General features: G+C 29.9%; 1 protein-coding gene across 1 annotated transcript in view; it reads left to right on the forward strand.

Annotated features, from left to right (window-relative positions):
• Positions 1-21,849, forward strand: part of LOC129969564 (rhomboid-related protein 2-like) — a 318,342-nt gene that overhangs the window by 195,243 nt on the left and 101,250 nt on the right. The window contains exon 5 of the mRNA XM_056084189.1: positions 7,617-7,781. Coding sequence (XP_055940164.1) covers positions 7,617-7,781 — 165 coding nt within the window. The remainder of the gene's footprint in view (positions 1-7,616; positions 7,782-21,849) is intronic.

Genomic DNA, 21,849 nt, shown 5'->3' on the forward strand with positions numbered 1-21,849 from the left:
CTCTTGAGATATTACATAAATTAAAAAAGATATTCTTTAGTGCCCATAAAGTTTAAACGCTGAGTGACTCTATTTTCAGTAATCAGATTATAAAAAAATGCTTTGTTTCAGTAAAAAATATTATTATATTAATTGAAGATAAATTCTTTCCACTTTAATTTAAAGCATAAATTCTACCGTTTTCAACCGTTTATTTTAAACGATTCGTTTTATTTTCTTAGTGTTTGATGCATTTAAATTTAAACATTGTTAATTAATCGATCTGCTCATAATGAATCTAAGAAAATTTTGTTGACCAACTCTTGAGATATTACATAAATTTAAAAAAATATTCTTTAGTGCCCATAAAGTTTAAACGCTGAGTGACTCTATTTTCAGTAATCAGATTATAAAAAAATGCTTTGTTTCAGTAAAAAATATTATTATATTAATTGAAGATAAATTCTTTCCACTTTAATTTAAAGCATAAATTCTACGGGTGTTAACAGAAAATGAGAGAGATACATATTACGTTATGACTGAAGGCCTTTATAATATTATGAATGAATTATATGATAATCAAAATTTGAAGTTTTAAAATATTTTGATAAAGAAGCTATTAAAGTAGAAATTGCATAAAATATTTAATTATTAAAATTTTAACGAACATTAAGATTGGCGAACCGGCTGGTCGCCAAAGGCGGCTAGTAATTTATAAAATCGCCTGCAGTATTTCTCTCCAGTTTGTTTTGGAATTTTTGTGTTTTTTAGCTCTGTGCAGCCATGAATGCTAAACGAAAAGAAACTTCGCCTGAAATTCGAAAATTAGTTATTAATTTGCATATTGAACGTGGAAAATCTATTAGAAAAACTGCTGAAACAGTTAACTTCATTCAACTTCATTCATAGTTAAGTCATTCAACAGTTTTCAATATCCTTAAATGATATAAAAAGAATCATATTACTCAGGATAAAAGAAGACCTGGCCGACCATCAAAGCTATCCAATGGAATAAAGCGAATTATCACTCGAAATATTAAAAAAAAATCCAAGAAAGAGTACTCCTAAAGTTGCTGCTGATTTACAAGCATTATATGGAATAAATGTTAACCCTGAGACTATTAGAAGGGTAATTCGATCTGCTAGATATCACGGTAGAGTAGCCAGGAAAAAATTCTTCGTAAGTGAAAAGAATCGAAAACTCAGACTAGCTTTCGCAAAATCCAACACAAATAAGAATTCTGATTATGGAATAAAGTTATATTTGCTGATGAGAGTAAATTTAATATATTTGGTTCTGACGGTAGAATCTTGGTGTGCAGAAAACCCAGGGAAGAATTTCGCAAACAGAACTCGGTGCCAACAGTAAAACATGGTGGAGGAGGAGTTATGGTATGGGGGTGTATGTTGTCCGCTGGAGTTGGTAATCTTGTTTTTATTGACAGTATAATGAATCAGTACAAGTACATTGACATTTTAAAGCAAAATTTGAAATCTTCAGCACGAAAATTGAATCTTCATAACGATTTTAAATTCTACCAGGACAATGACCCCAAGCACACTGCTTTGAATGTTAGACTCTGGCTTTTGTATAACTGTTCTGAAATCATAAAAACACCACCACAATCTCCAGACTTAATTCCCATAGAGAATATTTGGCAAGAATTGGAATCAAGAATTCGCAAACACACCATTTCTTCAAAACAACAATTAAAGTCGGTGCTTCAAGAAGAATGGGGTAAAATCACTCCAGAAATCACAAAAAAATGAGTCGAATCCATCCCAAGAAGATTAAATCATGTTTTAAAAGTAAAAGGAAATCCAAAAAAATATTAAAACCTTTTAAAAAGTAAAATTTTTGGATAAATATTTGATGGAAAAGTAATCACTTATGTGAGCCATTTTTTGCTCCTTTCTAAACAATTGTATTTTTATTAAATTAATATTTTAATATTTTGACAAAATGTGTATTATGTAATAATTGTTAATAACTTTAAATATGAAACACACCCAAAAATTTTTGTACATGTTTATTTATTTATTTTATTACAGTTTCCTTTTGTAAAGCACAAGTGTCCCATCACTTTTGTGAGACACTGTATATATATATATATATATATATATATATATATATATATATATATATATATATATATATATATATATATATATTAATTTAAAGCAATGCCGAAAGATATGCTTTGGTTTCAGTTACATTTTAGCATACTTTTTTTAAAACCTTTGGGAATGAATTATTTTCCAAAGTAAAAGTGCCCTCCAAAGAAAATGTAAATCATTTTATTTTGAAAATATTTGGTAATAATCAGGAATCTTAAAAACTATTTGACAGAAGTGGATTTAAAAAAAAATTGAAACAGTAATGTTTCAGCTCTTTATCATACGGATTATTGGGATAATCTATTATCCATCGATTGGCATCAACAATTTTGTGCTTTGCTGAAAAAAAAAAAAGAAAAAAAAAACTTTACAAATTAAAAAAATTATAAAATATAATTTCATATATTTAAAAATGCCTAACTTTTGTCCTGTTGATTATTTTTGTATATATATGTATATAAGATACTAATTGTTGTTAAGGATTAATTATATTTTGAAATACATTGAAAAGATAGGTAACCATGTTTAATATTAGAAATTCCAGTTCTGAATTGCTAATACTCATCAGCCGTTTACTTAAGAAATTGCTACTTAAAGAAATTGAATTTATGCAAATCTAATATGAATATTACTTCTTGTATGAAAACATATTTTATATACTTACAAGGGACATATATTTACGGCGACAAGCATTTACAATTCTATTGTGCGATAGTTAATTTCAAAATAATGAGAAGCGTTCAGACATTTTTAATGGACTGTACATAACGCATATATACCAAATAGTATAAAATCAGTTCAATGCACGAATTTTATTATTTTTTACAAATATTTGAAACTTTTCAAGTATGTCCTTTTATTTTCACGAACGAAATTTCTCGTTACTGTTTTGTAATCCTTACGTAAATCCTTTATATTTTTAAAGTATAAAAAAGGAAAGAGTAGAAGAAAAACAGTTCTATATAACAGCGTTTTATTGTTTTTAAGAACATTCAGTACATTTCAGAAAGTTTTCAGAGCGAAATAATAATAATGTCTATAGGAAATTTCAAAAACTTTATATTTTTAAAGTATTTTCTGTTGGAATAAATTTTATATCGCATTGCGACATTTTTTTGAGTTAGAGAAAAGTTATTTGAGGCGTTATGTAAGGACTATGAAGTACATACCTTTCAAATGCTTTCTGTCAATTATAGATATTTTTTTCACATTCGAATTTTGTTGTTTATGTATTATTGATCGATTCCAGATTTTCATATTCGTATCCGTTGTATTTGAATATTCGTTCGAATCAACTTGCCTATTTAAAAATAGCTGCTTTACTCTTATTGCATGATTATTCTTAAATTGAGTCAATCCAAAAATTAGGTGAAACGTTCAGTTTATAATGTGGCTGTTGTAGTTAATAATTTGCTGAAATTTTTCTCCTAAATAGCAGCTAATTTTTAATTTTTCCTTTAAATTTTAATTTTTAAAAATTACATTTTTCTTCTAAATGCATAAATTATGAAAAAGGAGTTTATATTCTGTCATTCTTTTAATATCTTTTTAAAAGTGTGGGGTTTGCGATTCCACTTAGTTTAGCGAGGACATACAATAAAGCAAAAATATCACACTTTCTGCATTTTGTACAACTTAAGGTAGAAATCTGAAGAAATGTCCCTATAAAAAATATTGGCTGTCTTTGTATAAGAGGAGAAACCAGATAGTCGTTGTGTTTCGCTTCGAGAAAAATGAAAAAATTATCCAGCAATTAACCCAACCGAAACGAGTAATTCTTAGCTAAAGAAATTGCGTTTTTCTTCTTTTTCAAAAATACTGGTTGACAGTGAACTTTGTAATAAGCGTAAAGATGAAATTTTATTTTTATTGTTTTATCACTGAAATATATGTTTAAATTTAACTAAAATATCATTATAAAATGCTTGATTCAATAAAATGAATATCTGAAGAGCCTTGAGAAAAAAAGGACATTTTAATTACTTTTCTCAAAGGATATTCTAATTATATTTAAATATCTCTGAAATGTTCCAAGTGTCTTAATTTTTGTCGAAATTAAATAAAATTAATATAAAGATTTCGGTTAAATATTAAAAAACACAGAGTATGCATTTTAGTTCCAGCATTTTTTTTAGATACTTAAAAGTCAATTTTAGTTCAGAGAAACGTGAAATTCTTATGAAAATTCAGTAAGTGTGCATAAAAATATGTTTTTTTAAATTAATATTTAATTGGAATTACAAAATTATACAAATATTGTTCCAAACAAAATGTGTATAAATGTGTCTCAAACAAATTTATAAAGGGTAGTAAGAAAAAAATAATGCAAAAAAAAAATTAAAGACTCGAACACTTGGAATATTTCGAAATTTTTAAAAACTGTACATTTTTTAAATTTTTTAAAAATAGTGTATTTCGTTTTAAAGAGTTTTTTTAAAAAATATTTGATGTATTTGTATTTTAATACACATACATAAAAAATTTATAACCTTAAATGAATACTTCGAATCTACTGTTCCATTAACAACATAAATTAAAAGATTGAATTTAAAGTTCGCCTAATAAATTGTAATCACCTTTTAAGATCATTCATTTCAAAATAGTGTTTGAAATCTAAATGTTACCATACACAAAACGACCAAAGTTTTGGTTTTAAAAAAAATCTGTTATTCTGTTTTGGACTGAATCTAACGTGTTTGTCCATAACTGACAGAAGCACGCGTGTAGATTTTTATATTGCGTTATATATAATTTGCAATTAGTTAATATACCAGCACATGAGCCTTATCATGAAGAAAATAGTAAACTGTTAATAAATTCATTTTAGAATAAATGATTAAATGTTTACTATCTGCTTCTTTTGAACAGTGTTGCACTATAATTAGTCTTAGATCAACAGCCATCGCTAGACTTCAAAATTCAAAAATATGACCTCGCATGGCATGAACAGCATTTCTGAGAACATAGGGCTACATAGTTTATTGACTGTAGGTTTAGAAAAAAATTAATACCTCAATTGTTCAATCCATCTTTCATCTGTGTATTGGAAGGATCAATTAATAAAGTGTGTTAAATGGCATGCTTCTGAAATTATTCATGGTCAGTCAGTAGCATGCCACATTCTCTTTTCAAATAGATACCCTTTCTGGAATCAAAACATCATTGAATGAATATCTAAAACCATTATTTTATCAGATTCTAACTTCTTCTGAAATAGAAACCCACTTTCACAGTCTCTGCAATCAAAAGTTTCAGAACCAGACCGGTGTCAAAAAACGTTGTTACTGATAAATACTGGAATCAAAACATCATTGAATGAATATCTAAAACCATTATTTTATCAGATTCCAACTTCTTCTGAACTAGAGATCCACTTTCACAGTTCCTGCAATCAAAAGTTTCAGAACCAATCCAGCGTCAGAAAACGTTGTTACTGATAAATACTGGAATCAAAACATCATTGAATGAATATCTAAAACCATTATTTTATCAGATTCCAACTTCTTCTGAACTAGAGATCCACTTTCACAGTTCCTGCAATCAAAAGTTTCAGAACCAATCCAGCGTCAAAAAACGTTGTTACTGATAAATACTGGAATCAAAACATCATTGAATGAATATCTAAAACCATTATTTTATCAGATTCCAACTTCTTCTGAACTAGAGATCCACTTTCACAGTTCCTGCAATCAAAAGTTTCAGAACCAATCCAGCGTCAAAAAACGTTGTTCCTGATAAATACTCTACTCAGAAGCTATTACAAGAGATTTTGTATACAGTATTATGCTATATTAATGTCTTTTACATTGAACTGATTATTTTGGATGTCATTTTTTCATTCTAACAACATTAACCATATAACTTTTACATAAACGTTACCTTTGTAACGGTAGTTTTGTAACTATAGAAATTCATAATCTTCATTATATGCTTCAAAGATTTTTTTTTGTATTGAATATTTTGTTTAAAGATTAATATGTTTCCTGGCTTTAGTAAAATGAAAGATTTCCTTGCAATTCTTTTGAATAAAACTGTATTACGCACATTTGGTTTCATTTATTGACTTGAAACAGACAAATTTATGTGTGCTTTAACAATAAATTTCTTGCTGCAATAAAATGATTTCTCTCGCGTGCTTGATGGCTGACGCGCGTATAAATCTGTCGTGTCGTCCTCCATGTCGAGAGTAATACCACTGAGGGTACTGGATCAGGGGTGATCGTTCTCTGGTTCAGGTCTAAATTACGATCTGTGGATGAGTGAATGAAATGCGTGAATGAAGTCCGCCCCGTAAAAAGGGTTGTGACGTGTGTGTAGCTAAGTCGTACTCTTGGCCCTAGATGGAGCTACTATAAAAACAAGAGACGCTCCAACACCGGCTTAAAATCGCTGTCTTCGTAACAGCGGGCTTGTCCATGGTAAATGCCATAAGAAGCAACAACAGAATGATTTCTACAGATATTCTTGGATAATTTCAAAGGTGGGCCAGTTTCTCCTGTAAGGCAACTTATTGTTATATATCGGAGCTGAGTTCGACTTCTTTCTCATGTAACAGCTAGATTCTCCAAGGTTGCTATGACCAATAGAAATACTGTGCATCCTCTTTACCGAGTGATTTGGTTCGTAGATTGAGTAATCAAGACGAAAAGAAAAGGGGTTTAAACCACCATTTAAAATCAATTTAGATCACATTTTAGGGAACAGAGGAAGAATCTTTTTTCGAACTTCGATAAAATAACGGCTGTGTCTGAGAGCAAAAAGGGAAGTTCATTAATCGAATATGGTATTTTAATTTCAGAGATAATTCAATGTGAAATGATATTCCTTGTAATGATTTAAGTAGCAATTTTTAAGAGAAGTTGTTATACAAAAATTGTTGTTTTTTAAGATGCAGGAATGTAGAGGAAATAGAAATAAATATTTGGAATTTTTATTTCCTGCTGTTCTTTTATTCGTGGATATCTTGTGCAAATTATTTAATCAAAATTACAATCTAATCTGTTTAATGAAAAGAGCATGTATAAACTCGCATTCTCATTTCTAAAAGGGGAAATTGCAATCAAATTTATAATCTAATCTGTTTAAAGAAAGGAGCGTGTAAAAACTCGTATTCTCGTTTCTAAAAGGGGAAATTGCAATCAAAATTATAATCTAATCTGTTTAAATAAAAGAGCGTATATAAACTCGAATTCTCGTTTCTAAAAGGGCAAATTGCAATCAAAATTATAATTTAATCTGTTTAAAGAAAAGAGCGTATATAAACTTGAATTCTCATTTCAAAAAGTCAAAATTGCAAAAACCAGTGTCAACTATCCTCGCGATATTTTATCTTTAACCATCGATTTCAGCAATTTATGAGTTTTTAAATGAGAATATGAGAAGTAATAGTTTCAGTCAATTCACTTTTCGAAAGTGGGTTTTTCTATAGAAATAATTCAATGGAATATTTGTTTACTAGAAATAAACAAATGTATTAGTGATTATAAGTAGCATGATTGTGATTTGTGACTCGCTTACAGTTTGACAACGAAGGCTTCGGCGAAATTCCTTGGGACGATTTCCTCGTGGCTCTGGAGAGTCCAGAATTCCAAGAATGCATCGAGCCGTCCAAGAGAGAGATCCTTGCCTCTAAAGCCCGAGAGCACAAGACGTATGCCATCACTTTCGACGACTTCGTGGCAGTGGTTAGTACTATATTCTGATTAGCTTAAATTCACTTTGTGTTAGATTAATTTAGTTTAGTTTAGTAGCATTAAAATCCAGTTTTTGAACTGTAAGAGGAGAAACCTTAATTTTTGAAAAACGAAAGAAAAAGAGCATGACACCTGATAAACACTAATCCATTCTATAAACTTCCGTAACACATTACATAATAATTCCATTACCATTTTATAAACTTCCGTATCGGAAGGACATTTCATCATCAAAAGATTTCACATTTTCCTTCGTAATTACGATGGATCATACGTTGGAATCGGGCCTCGATTCCGAGATGGTAAATGGTCACCGTTTGCACCTCATGCGTCGTATACGTTTTTTTCTGTTCTAACCATCTAGAATCTAACCATATAGCTGAGATGGCGAGGAAATTTAGTGAAATAATATCATCCTCGCCATCTGATTATGATTCAGAATTACAAGGATCGTTCCCAAATAGATCTCGGGTTGTTTCAAAACATGTGTGCGTGTTTGACTTTAAGAACACAAATTTTTCATAATTAATTTATATTTATTGCTATGATAGAATGGTTTACTTACTTACAGTGTAGTGAAAAAGCGGCTTATATTCTATTTATAAATATAATTCAAAACACGTAAATATAATTTTTTAAAAATTGTAGTTATTAAAATGAATGAATAAATTATGCAGCAATTATACTCACATGACTGTAAAGATAGTTTAAATTTCAAGAAAGCATAAAATCGATTTTTTTTTATTTGTAAATTTTGATCGGAAAATATCACATTTCTATTAATTTAATTAATAAACATGGGCCCATTACAAATCATTGATAGGAAAGATAGTTTGGGATAATTATAAGAAAAATTTATTAATCCCAATATTTTGATCATATTGAAATAAAATCAGGGTAATTTTTCTTTACCACACAAGTTGCTCCTGAAATAAAAAAAAATATCCTCAACTTTTTGAAATTAATTATGTCAAACTCTGGGCTCCCAAGAAAACCGATTATTTTATTAAAAATGATCAAATTACAAATTCGTTATCTAGATTATTAATTGATGCTTAAATTTTCTTTAGAAAGATTTGTCATATCTTTTTTTTTTTTTTCGTATCTCATTCTTCATTTTATTGCCCTCTGTCAAAAACAGAAAGACCTTACAATTCAGCTTTTATCACTCAAGAAAACGCCAATACTGCATATTCATCGAAACTGAAACATGTAACAAATGTAATATCTTCCTAACAATCTATGATCCTCAAAAAGCATTTGCATTTGATTGCTAACAAACTACAGGGCATGATTTTTAATTAATTTTCTCTAAATTACATGGAAATAATATTCGAAACAACAAACGCTTTATATATACTATATATATATAAATTACCAGTGTCTGCATCTGCTTAACATATGTTTGTTATCTAACCATGTGTTAATCATTGATTCTCCAAAGATTGATTGAAATTCGCATTTGAGCTTAAATGTGTACTTTGCACAATTATATGAACGAGTATAAAAACGATTTAAACAATAAATTTTTTTCTACGATTCAGTTACGAACAGTAAATACAAACGACTCATTTTTTCGATTTACGGAAGCTGTAGAAAGAAATGCGATGTTTTAGTGGTGCCATCTATGAATCAGTTATATAACTTGTTTTCATTTTCGATATTACGTTAATTTTAGAAATGCGAAAAAAAAAAAAAACAGATAAATTTAAAACTAAGTAATGTAACTAATGTTAAAAAATCAACTAAATGTGAATTATAAAGCTTGATTGAAATACTGAAAATTTATTATTCAAATCTTTTTGGATGAAAATAATTTGTACATTTTACTCACGTATCCTTCATTTCTTTATATTACTTCATTTTCAAATTTTTATAAGCTATGTAGTCTCGTGAGGTGTTACGCTTATGTGTTTTTGAATCAAAAAGTTTTATTCTTATTATTTCATGTTTTCAATTTTTTTTCAGTCAAATGCTTTCTTCCTCCAATTAAAATAGTAAAAATAAATCAAAAGAAAAGGAACAATCTGGGCAAAGACATTGATAGATTATAAAATAAACAGTACATGCACTTTTTAAAAATGTTATTTTATGAAATTTTGAAATTTGATTTTCTTACTTTTTTTCATACGTGAACATAATAAATGAATGAACATTAAAAAGTTTCTGACTTAATGCGAAAATTGGTATTTAAATACTTTACCTCTACACAATCCATTCAAATTTCGTATTCCACGAAATCAAACTGTCATTAAATATCTGATAAACAAGCAACTCATTTTCATATTTTCGAGTCATCAAATTTTATAGACTACCATTTTGAATTCTGTTGATCGATTTCACAATTCTATTTTAACTATAATATATTTTGATTCTATTTTAATTACCACACAAATTTATTACAAATAGTATCAAATATTTAGTAATCACATATTTTATTTTTTTTAAAGTGAAAATTGTATTATTCACATTATTAAAATACCGATAATATTAATAATGTGAATTCTCATGTAATCTTCTGACTTGGGATTTAGTGTTTTTCTTAATTACCGAAAGAACATAAAATAATAATAATTATGGTCTATTAAGAAAAAAAATTATTTTCATTTGGTTATAACAGTATTTTTCAAAAATCTGCCATTTTCATTTTTGTTAAACAATGTAATTATTCATCCATTGTAATACTTCTTTCGGAATCGTAGGAGAATTCTGTTTCATCGGTGTTATTTCCGAGGACACAGCCTTCTCTTTACTGCTGCCATCTATTGAGAGAATTGATAACATTTCGTATTTTGTTAGGCAATTGAAAACATTATTTTGAAATTCACAATATTTCACTCTTAAAATGAATCTGAGTAAAATTTATTCAGTTCTTAGTAATTAAAAAATCGTAAATAATAATTTAAATCACTTCCTAATTCATAATACTCATTTCCACGCAAAATATGTTGAGTGATGCAATTTTACTTCTGAAATAATTGAATGAAGAAATAATTTTAATTCGTTTACTGCTGAGAATAGCATTAACATTCACAAAATTAGGAAATTGCATCCAAAAAAGATTATCATCAATATAATTATCTATATCATTTTTTGATGATGTCACATCATATATGACATTATTCCTAGAGGTTTGATTAATTGTTTTCTTTATCAAATCCCAAAACTATCAAAATTTCTTTACTCATTTGAAGAAAGAGAATTAATAACGTTTAATGATTTTTTACTATGAGCTTTTTCTTAATATTTAATGGTTGGTTTTCATTAAATCATCTTGCCTAAAATTGTAACGGCGCCATCTATAGTCCATTGTTATAACTAATATGTGAATTCACGAAGACGCTCGAATTCAGTTATTCGTGCGATACAGTAAAACTCCAACGATCCGAAATTCTGTTAAATTAAATAAAAGTTTTAGATTTTTTTCATAACTTCAGGATATATTGTTAGCCAAAAATACATTTTACATCATTTTAAAATTTAAAAAAAAAATCATTTCTAAGTATTACCAGTTGAAATTTTCCTGAATTTCGATAATCTTTTTACAAATACTTTTATAGAAATGTTTGCCACAATATTGTGTCAATACTTCTACAAGTATATTGTGTATTTTTTCATTGTCTCAACAAATATATAATTGTGCGTTTTTATTTCATTATCAAATGTTGTGAATTGAAATTTCTGTTTATTTATTTATTCATATTCTTTGATGATAAAAATCAAAGAATATGGTTTATCAAGAAATGAAATAAAAATCAAAGAATATGGTTTATCAAGATGGTAAAAATCAAAGAATATGGTTTATCAAGATGGTAAAAATCAAGAAATATAGTTTTCAATTTCACATTTTTATTCATATTTCACATTTAAGTTTCTTAATTCCATATTCTTAACTATCATAATGAAGTTTAACTTTCTAAATTTATTTTTATGTGTTTGTATTTACATACTTTCTCTAAGCCTTTTAAGATTTTAAATATTATATGCAATACGTTGAATAATTATACTCACTATTCTTAATAAAATACATTTTAAATTTATTTTTTATGCCAACTAGAACTGTTAAATCCCCGCCTAAAACAACCTGGAGTCAGTGGCATAACGAGGTAAACTATGTCCAGGATACAGCATGATTGTTTCGCGTCTTCCACGTTGTCATCAGTAATTTAAAATCATAAACATGCTCGCCCTACCAGTGCAAGTTATCTTACGATACGATATTATTCAACATTTCGAGTGTAAAGATATCCCAGCACTATTATTGAGCTCTTGTAGTAATAGGTGTAGTACGGGTATTAATATTTTGCCTCTTCATCATATTTGACTTCAGAAATTTGCATAAATGCATGAACTTTTCATCTCTTTGGTGCGACCTAAGACTTATTTAAGGGGCATCTATATTCCTTTGCCCCTTGGTCAGTACGCCACTACGTGGTAATAATCATTATATGTGTGGTGAATAGCTTATAAGGCAGTTAACAGCTCTGCTACCCAAGCAATTGCTTTTGTATCATGGTCATGTTACTGGACTGCGAACCACAATGTCCCAGGTTCTATCCTCGCACATAACAATTCGTTACATTAGTGACCTCGGACGATGAACCTTCAATCTTCGTACAGCTGTTGTGGCGCCATCTACCCGCAACCAAAGTCGTCAGACTCACTTGACGCAGCAACCACTCACCCACACACACTCGCCATAACGCTTGGCGTTACTCAAATGGGTACAGGCGCATTAGAATCAACAGCAAATACATCACGACTCAACAGCCATATCGTTCATCTCACCTCCGACTCACTGGAGGAAGAGTCTGTGGTGAATAGTTTATAAGCCAGTTAACAGCTCTGCTACCCTAGCAATTGCTTTTGTATCATGGTCATGTTACTGGACTGCGAGCCACAAGGTCCCAGGTTCTATCCTCGCGCATAAAAATTCGTTACATATGATGATGACAATCATGTTTTCACTTGCCCATGATGTCATTGGTGGCGTTACTAGGATGAAGCAGGCGCGCAAATAACACCTCATATAAGATGGCTGCCATTAAGAAGGGATGCAAAAATCAAGAATCGATTAACTGCAATTAAGAACAATGTATGATTTTTACTCTTATTTACCAGATTCATAAACTTAAAGCTCACAATTCTTTTACATCCTGATAATCAAATCAAACACTAACGGAAATGGAGCTAATGGAAACAATCGATTCCATTAGCTGTGAGCTTCTCAAAACAAAATAAAGAGTTTTACTTTGCAGAAATTTGATATTCCAATGCTGATCTGGGAAAAGTTCTGAAGGCCTTTTCTATAGGTTTCATTTAGGTCTTTTCTATAGATTTGTGTCTCAGAGGGGTGAGAGGGTCAGTTTTCATCTGATCGTTTTTGATCCTAAGATCTAAGCTCAATCCTATTTTTGGATATGGTAAAATAATGCGTCGATTAACTCGACGCAATTTCTTACTATTTCTTATGATATACACGAAGATAAAACGCTATGAAATTCATATAAGCACTAATTGGATTTTTACGCTTTTTTTAAATTCAAATTAAAAAATTAAAATAAAGTATTATTTGTACTTTGAAAGAGTAGAATGAAACAGGGGAAGAATTATTCCGACTTTTTGATAAATCTCTAAAAGAATCTACTCCACATTACCAAGATTTAGAATATCTATAAATAAAATAACATTATTCTTTACACGCTACACGTTATTCTTTATTATTAAAAAGGATATTTTATAATGTTATTACTCCTAATTGTCACCTTTTTCCTCATCAAATCAAAGGATTTTGTATGCATTTGTGTTATTTTTCCCCCATCAAATCAAAGGATTTTGTATGCATTTATGTTATTTTTTCCCTATCAAATCAAAGGATTTTGTATGCATTTATGTTATTTTTTCCTCATCAAATCAAAGGATTTTGTATGCATTTATGTTATTTTTTCCTCATCAAATCAAAGGATTTTGTATGCATTTATGTTATTTTTTCCCTATCAAATCAAAGGATTTTGTATGCATTTATGTTATTTTTTTAATTACAAAATCAATTAAATGCGTATTTATTTTATATTTTCTTAAAATAACAACGTATTCATACAAACAACGTTTGAGCTTATTATTTTAACTCTTTTTAAGCGTTTAAAAAGAGTTAAAATAATAAGCTCAAAGAGCCATAAGAATGTCAGTGAGCAAGTTTAACAAAATTTCATTAACAATTTTTGAAACGATTGTATAAGATTTGTTTATATGTCTTTTTGAGACCTGAGGCCTTTTAGATGAAAAGGCCATCCTTATTTAACACTCAATGTGTAACTATCTGCACTAATACTAAACATGAATGTGTGTGTGTGTTGTATGTCCCTCCACTGGTGAATGACAGGACAGACCATATGTCTTAAAATTACCAAATTTTGCTGAAATATATTTAAGAGAGTCTGCACTTTTAAGAGATTTTTGAAACTCTTTAATTAAATATTTAATAATAATAATCTTTAATACTTTTAATTAATAATTTTAATTTTTTAAGTAATAACTTTAATCATTTTAATTAATAATCATCTTCATCATCATCTTTGAATTATCTTTATATCTTCAATAGTCAATGAGTTAATAAAAACTTCCATTCAATATATATGCAAAATTTATATGTGTGTGCTTATGTGTGAGCGCATGCGTTTGTGAATCAGCAGGCGAGGAATTCTTTAACAATTATTCTTCTTCGTTATTTCTATGAGATTGTCCAGTTTTTATTTTTTGTCAACATTTCTTTGTTGAAACCATGATGAATGTAGCACAGCGAATTCAGTAGGAAAGCAGAGAGCAGGAAACAAAAGCGTGAGAAAATATTGAACTTATATAGTGTCAGAAAGGAATTTGCCGACACAGCGTTTTCGTTCTGGGGGAAAATAATAATGCGCTTAAATTAGAAGTTAAATTTATGGCGAAGAGTTCAGAGTTCGAATACTTAGGAAATTATTTTTTAAACTAGATTAATTAAATGTACTGCATGTGCATTATGGTCAATGCGATGAATCGATTTTTATTAATAAAAACCGATTAACTGGTAAAATTAATTTATCACACTGACCGTAACACAGATACATATGTATTACGGTTAGTATGATTTTGCAGAAATTTTCCTGAAACTATGTCATGAGAAACATTACCATAGGCAATATTTTGATACGGAATGTGCCTAAAATGAAGTTGAAGATATTATTAAAATGTGTATTGTAGCGGTTACATAACTCTACTACCTTCTCTTTTGCGACAACAGATGGCGTAACCTGATTAACATCAAAGTATATTTCCCATTATCCTTCGTGTGGGTCAATATTAGATTGTATTCTAAGTGGGTGTCGTGTATTTTCGTGCTCGTGTTTGTTTTGTCTTGTGAAATGGGGAGCTTAGAAAATAATTTAATAACTGTTGTTGAAACTTGTCCATTATTTTTTATCTATCTCATAATGAAGTTATAAAGAGTCTCTTCCCTCTACAGTATTATATTGTCTTTTTTAAAAATTTGTTATCTATTTATATTTTCAGAAGAAACTAATTTGTTCGAGCATGTAGCATTACCAAACAAAGCTTATAGAATTTCATTTTCTTCTAATACTCTCTCTTAATATCTTGCAATTTTCAAAGGGCTGCGGTGGCCTGGTGGTAAGTCTCGGCTCATGAGCCGTTAATTTTCAGGTTCGAGACCCGATTCCACCGAAGAACCGTCGTATAAGGGGGTCTGTTGCACGCTAAATCCGTCAAGCCAAAAGCTGGTGTGGTGTGTAGAGGGGGGTGACAGCTCAGGTGTCGTCCTCGTCATCTAACCATGGTTCAAAATTACGAGGTCCGTCCCTAAATAGCCCTAGTGTTGCTTTACAACGGGACGTTAATATAACTAAACTAACTAACTTGCAATTTTCAAAGTTCAAATATATTTAAAAGTATATTGAATTTTCTTTATCTTCTATCGATCTTATTGATTGGAATCGAATTTTAGGTCATATTAAATTGCAAAAATAAAGTTGATATCATCATTAAAATTTGTAATATGTTGAATCTTTTAAATTTTGACATTTCGTACTTTCAGGGTGTGTGTGGGAAATCGATGTATTCAAAACATGCAATAAAAACCGGGGGAGATGTCTGCGCGAAACTTTCTCACATATTCAATAGAAGTGTTATTCTCCCCCCCCCCCCCCGCATATAATTGTGAACCTTAAGTAAAGCCGTAAATGTCATTGGTGAAAAATAGTTATTAAATACAGATGTTTGGCATGAATGTAGAATTTTTACTGAATCTGTTAAGCGAAAATGTATTCTGAACACCTTTTTGGCGACCGAACGAAATCAAAATTTGGCAAGAAACTGCAGTTGTTGTCACTAGATGATACAGTGAATTTCATTGATTTAAGTCATGGCTTTTATCAGTTATTGCGCTTACATGCATGTACAGACGGACAAGAAGACAAATTTTTGAGAGATACGGCTCAAAATTGATAGGAGTTTGTATTTTAAGTGCTAAAACTGGGTTAGAAATTTTATCTGCCTAACGTTCTACATTTTGAAGTTATCTAATTCACTTTTAATCGAACAACCGGACAGACAGACTTCAAAGCCAACGGGAGTGATCTCCTTGAAACTTCCTTACCTCATTTCTTCTCTAGTAAACGCTTTTGTGTATTATTAATCGCCTGCCTTTGGCAAACAGTATTTACGAGAGAGCCTATTAGTGTGCAATCTTTGGCGATTAATCGCCGGGATGTAATTAATACGCAAATACCAGAGCAACGAGATTGAAACCAAAATCGGACACAGAACCACAGCTGCAGTCGCAAGATAACATTTAAAATTTTATTGACATAAAACATTACGTTTGCATGGATTCGAAACTACAGACAGACAGATGGTCATCCCTTTGGCATATTTGGTTCAAAATTTGTTAAGAATCCACCTTTTCGATGCTTAATTTGTCTACCAAATTTTATCTATTATCTCTTTACATTTTATAGGTACTGAGTTCATTTTTACTGACTGTTGTACTGTTGAGCAAGATTTCTGAATAGATTTCGTGTAAAATTTGATAAAAAAATCTTCAAATTTGGTCTGAAATCGGTATAACTAATTTCATTCATCAAACTCAAACTTCACTTTTTTTTTTAATTATTATGTTTACAAACAAATAGACATAATTCCAAAAATATGTTTTGCGGACTCAGGAAGGTCTGAAAATGGGCATTGGTCAAAAATATTGCCTTTGATTTTTTTTTTTTTTTTTTTTTTTTTTTTTTTTTTCGATTACGGTATTTTCTCTATAGTTTGTATAAGAAAAAATATAAAAACACGATATTTTTTGAAATACAAATTAACATTCGTCAAAATATTGAGCTAGATTTTTTATTTATTATTTATTTATTTTTTGCTGATTACAATATTTTCTCTACACTTTGTATGAAACAAGATGTTTTGAAATGTAAAATACAAATTATTTTTATTATTATAAGCATTCACTTTATTCTCAAGTTTAGTTTAAAATATGGTTTAGTTTAGTTTAGTTATATTAACGTCCAGTTTTAACGCAACACTAGGGCTATTTTGAGTCGGACCGAATAATTTTGAACCGCGGTCAGATGACGAGGGCGACATCTGAGCTGGCAGACCCCTTCTCCACGCCATACCATTTAAAACATGGTATAATTTGGGATCCATAATACACTTTAGAAATATGCAATGGTGATATGTTATTACGCTAACAATTAAAATTTGCAATGGAATATTGCTGTGTTCAAAACCTGTATTGGCACCTTTGATAGAATGAGGATTTATTAACTAAACTACCTTGTTTAGATTCAGACAAGCATCTGATAAATTTGTACCAAGGTTTTTGAGATGAAAAGCTAGGCATATGATACCACGTACCATCTACTAAACACTGCAAATGCTAATTCTGTCAGCCAGCTAAGAAATCTGTGCGAATTATTTGAGCTGATATATAACAATATGATATGTGAAATCAGCAACTAAGCTTTTGAAAAAATAGTTTCTGACAGCCAATTAAGAAATCTGTTTTGAAGACTTGTGATCTGGTATATGATAATGCGATACATGAAATCATCAATTTTGACAGCTTTCTAAAAAATTTACGAATAGCTAGTATATGATAACACTGTATATGAAATCATTAACTAAGCTACCATAAAAGCAGATTTTGACAACCAGCTAAGAAATCTATTCGAAGTATTGTGAGCTAATATATGATAATGCGATGCATGGAATCAACTAAATTATCGTAAAAGCTGATTCTGACAGCCACCTAAAAAATTCTACAATCAACTAGTACATGATAAAGCTATATATGAAGCCATTAACTAAGCTACCTTAAAAACAGTTTCTCACAGCCAGTTAAGAAATCTGTCGGAAAATTTGTGATGATAATAATGCGTAAATCATCGTGAAAGCAGATTCTAACAGCCAGATGACGAATCTGTCCGAAGACTTGTGAGCTGGTATATGATAAGGCGATACTTGAAAGCATTAATTAAATTATCGTTAAACTAGATTTTGACAGCCGGCTAAGAAATCTGTTGGAAGAGTTTTAACCTAGATAGGCTGATATATATTATTGCATTATGGTTTAGATCCGAAGTAAGCCCAGTTAGCTGAGGACCTCTTTTACCTTATCATTGTTTAATAATCCCATTAAATATTTTGATTGCTGGTATTTACTGTGTGTACGTGAATTCCCATTCATTCCGCATCTGTTGGCAGACCGCATATTTTTGCCAGCGGCTTATTTATTTGAGTGAAACTGTCTTTCTTTGTGGCCGTTTCCGTCCATCCCCACCAACGGGAAGTGGCCATCCGGGAAAGCCATTCAGTGGCCATTTCCGTTCCCTTGCGCAAAAATAGTTCAATACACCTGTCCCTCGTGTTCAGGGCCGAAATGCCGCTTTCAAAAGGCACGTGGGAATGTATGTCTGTGGGAAAAAAATGTGGTAGCATTTCAAGCATTCTCTTTTGGGCTGTGTAGTCAATTTTGGAACACAAAATCACGCACATCTGGAAGGTAGATATTTTGTGCCAGAGGATAAAAACCAGTCGGATTGTTCAATTTCCGTCCTCTTCACCTTTCTCATATACCTAAAACGACTCTTTTTTGTAATTAGCTTCGTATTATAATATTAAAAAATCGAGTATGTATTTTGGATAACTCCCATCAACCAATATTTTGCAAATTTTGAAATATAATAGTTGCCATATAATGTGATCATTTCTGGATATATGAAATTTTGCTAGTATAAACCCATTGATAACAATAACCGAAATGAATAAAACTTCTTATGTTTTTAACAAAAAGAAATAACATACCAGAAGGAGTTGTCCCTCCAAAACTTTCAAGCATACTCTCTAATAAACTTGCCATGCCAGAGAACGCCTTACAAGGCACTGGGGTAGAATAGTTAAGAAATATCAATTTTTGACTTGGCGAGTTATTTGACGATTAATCCCTGGCATCGCCAAATAACTCGCCATCTAAAACATCAATATCCAAAAATGGAATTTGTGTTTTAAACGCATTTTTCTCAACCAATTGAAACAACAAAAAAAATTGTTGGAAGACTGCTTTTGTAGTCACAAAATCTCATACCAAATTTCATATATTTAAGTCATTGTGTTTTTGAATTATTACATACTTTTAAAAGTACAGACCAGCAGACGATCAAGCCTTTGTAGGAGTTCGCTCAAAATGTGGTAGGCGTCTATACTAAAGAGATTAAATTTATGTACCAAATTTCATCTATCTAGCTATTTTCGTTTTGTAGTTATCATGCTAATTTATATTCGAACAGCTGGATAAACATACTTTATTTAAAAGAGTTTTGATCAAAATTTACTAGAAATATGCAAATTTGGTGTTAACATTTGTGTATATATGACAAATTTCAACCATCCTTTTCGAAGCGTTTTTGAGTTATCTTTGTCACTGACAGACAGACGGGCATTTTTTAAAAATATGTTTATCGAACTCAGGGAGGTCTAAAACGTAGAGATTCATTAAAATTTTAATTTCGAATTTTTTGACGATTTCTATAATTTCTCTATATTGCATATACGAGGAAGTACAACATCACTTGCATCTTCTCAAGTCTGACAGTAATTTATATAAAAAAATAACAATTGAATGTTATTAATTATTGCTTATCGAAAATTTTTCCCTTAAAAGTTCACTTATATATTGATTGCACTTATTCGTTTTTAAAATTCTTTAAAAGACGCTACACAGCACGTTTCAACATATCAAGAGATTGACTCATTTCGGCGTTAAGATATTCTTTCTCGTCGGAGTCATCAACATTTATTTCTTGATCTTGCGCACAAAAGGCTCACAATTTTTCAAGATTTGACGAAAAAGAAATTCCAACTACACCGCAACTCTGCGTTGATTCGTTTTAAATAAATTTGCATATATGTTAAAAATGTTAATTTTGTCTTTAACACTGAAATCAATTTTTTAAAATCCATTTTGCTTTCGTAATTCAGTCACAGGTAGCAATAATTTATTGTTGTTCAGATTTCAACACTTACTTTTCAACGTAGCTGTCGTTTTAAACCAATCCAGACCACTCTAATCCAGTTAAAAGAGTATGAACTTCATCCCATGAGAAAAATAATACCCAGATGTTTCAAGTGGAGCGAGAATTCAACGAATGTCTGTCGTTAACACTGGCTTAAAATGATGGTTGGGTCAGTTCTCTACTTCGAAACTCATAACATTAAGACAGAGCCGGCCTTCTCTATAAAGAGGCACGGATGCAAAAAAAAAAAAAAAAAAAAACATTTGGGTCTTTTAAATTTTTTGTAAAGTAAAAAAAATATAAAATATAACAAGCTTAATATATAATTATATTGGGTGTTTATTTATCACGTGATTTTGTTTTTGCTATTAATTACTTCAGAATAATTACAATTTTTTTTCGATGCTTAGTATAGTAAGTTCATTGAAGCGCTCTGCTCACATCTCTGACAAAGGACAATTCTTTGTTAATTTTAATTTGCTGAAAGAGTGTTCAGCATTTGCTGTGGTAACTGAACAACGTCAAGAAAAATTATAGCACTATTAATATATTTAGAAATAATTCATTATAATTATTATTTAGTATGAATTGCAATATATCATGTGCTTTATTTACATTCCTTTCATTCAAAACCAAATCCAGTAGCAAAGCAGTTTCCTCGATTAGGTTTTTATCTTCTTTCTGTTATAAAACTTTACAACATTTTTCTATTTCATGTTTTTCTTAAGTTTTTATAGCAATGATTATTTGACATAATTTTAAATCTGTCTTCTATCTGTACAATAACAGTATAAATTACTGTGTTAAAAATAACATCTAAATTCCTTTATCGGGTTTTCTATAACTTCATCGTCTGTTGTTTTAGAATAGAATCTCTTTCTTTTCCGAATTCGTTTTTTAGGAAAATGTTCTGAAATATTCACATTGCGTCTTATCACTTTTATTTCTTCTAAAAATGTGTTAAATTTTGTTCTTAAATTTTTGGTTTCAGTTTTAATTTTACTGTTTAAATTAAAAGCCAAATAAAGGACGACTTTTTTTTTTTTTTTTGCTTGAAATAATTTATTGGTAGTGTCAATTTTGGACATATTATTGAATATATAATAAATGTCACTTTTTGCATAGAATCCAATAGACTCGTAGCTTCGAACATCAATGTATTATTATTATCTGCGTCAATAACTGGTTTTAGGGCATTACAAATTTTTTCAAACTGTGTATACACTACTTTAACTGAATCTATTTTGACTTCCCAAAAAGTATTGTATAATGGTTGAAGAGTAATATTTAAATGCTTTTATAAATTTTCTCATCTATTTGTAGATGCAGATAATAAGCAATATAAACGTTGCAATATCCATTTTTTTTTTACAATGTATACTGCTGGAAATGGCATCACAAATTAATATTATGCCTTGACTATCATACTCTTCAATAAATTAAAACAGCATGATAGGTAAGGCATATAAATTGCCTGTGGATTT

The sequence above is a fragment of the Argiope bruennichi genome, chromosome 5 (assembly GCF_947563725.1).
Source record: "Argiope bruennichi chromosome 5, qqArgBrue1.1, whole genome shotgun sequence".
NCBI classification, from domain to species: Eukaryota; Metazoa; Arthropoda; class Arachnida; order Araneae; family Araneidae; genus Argiope; species Argiope bruennichi.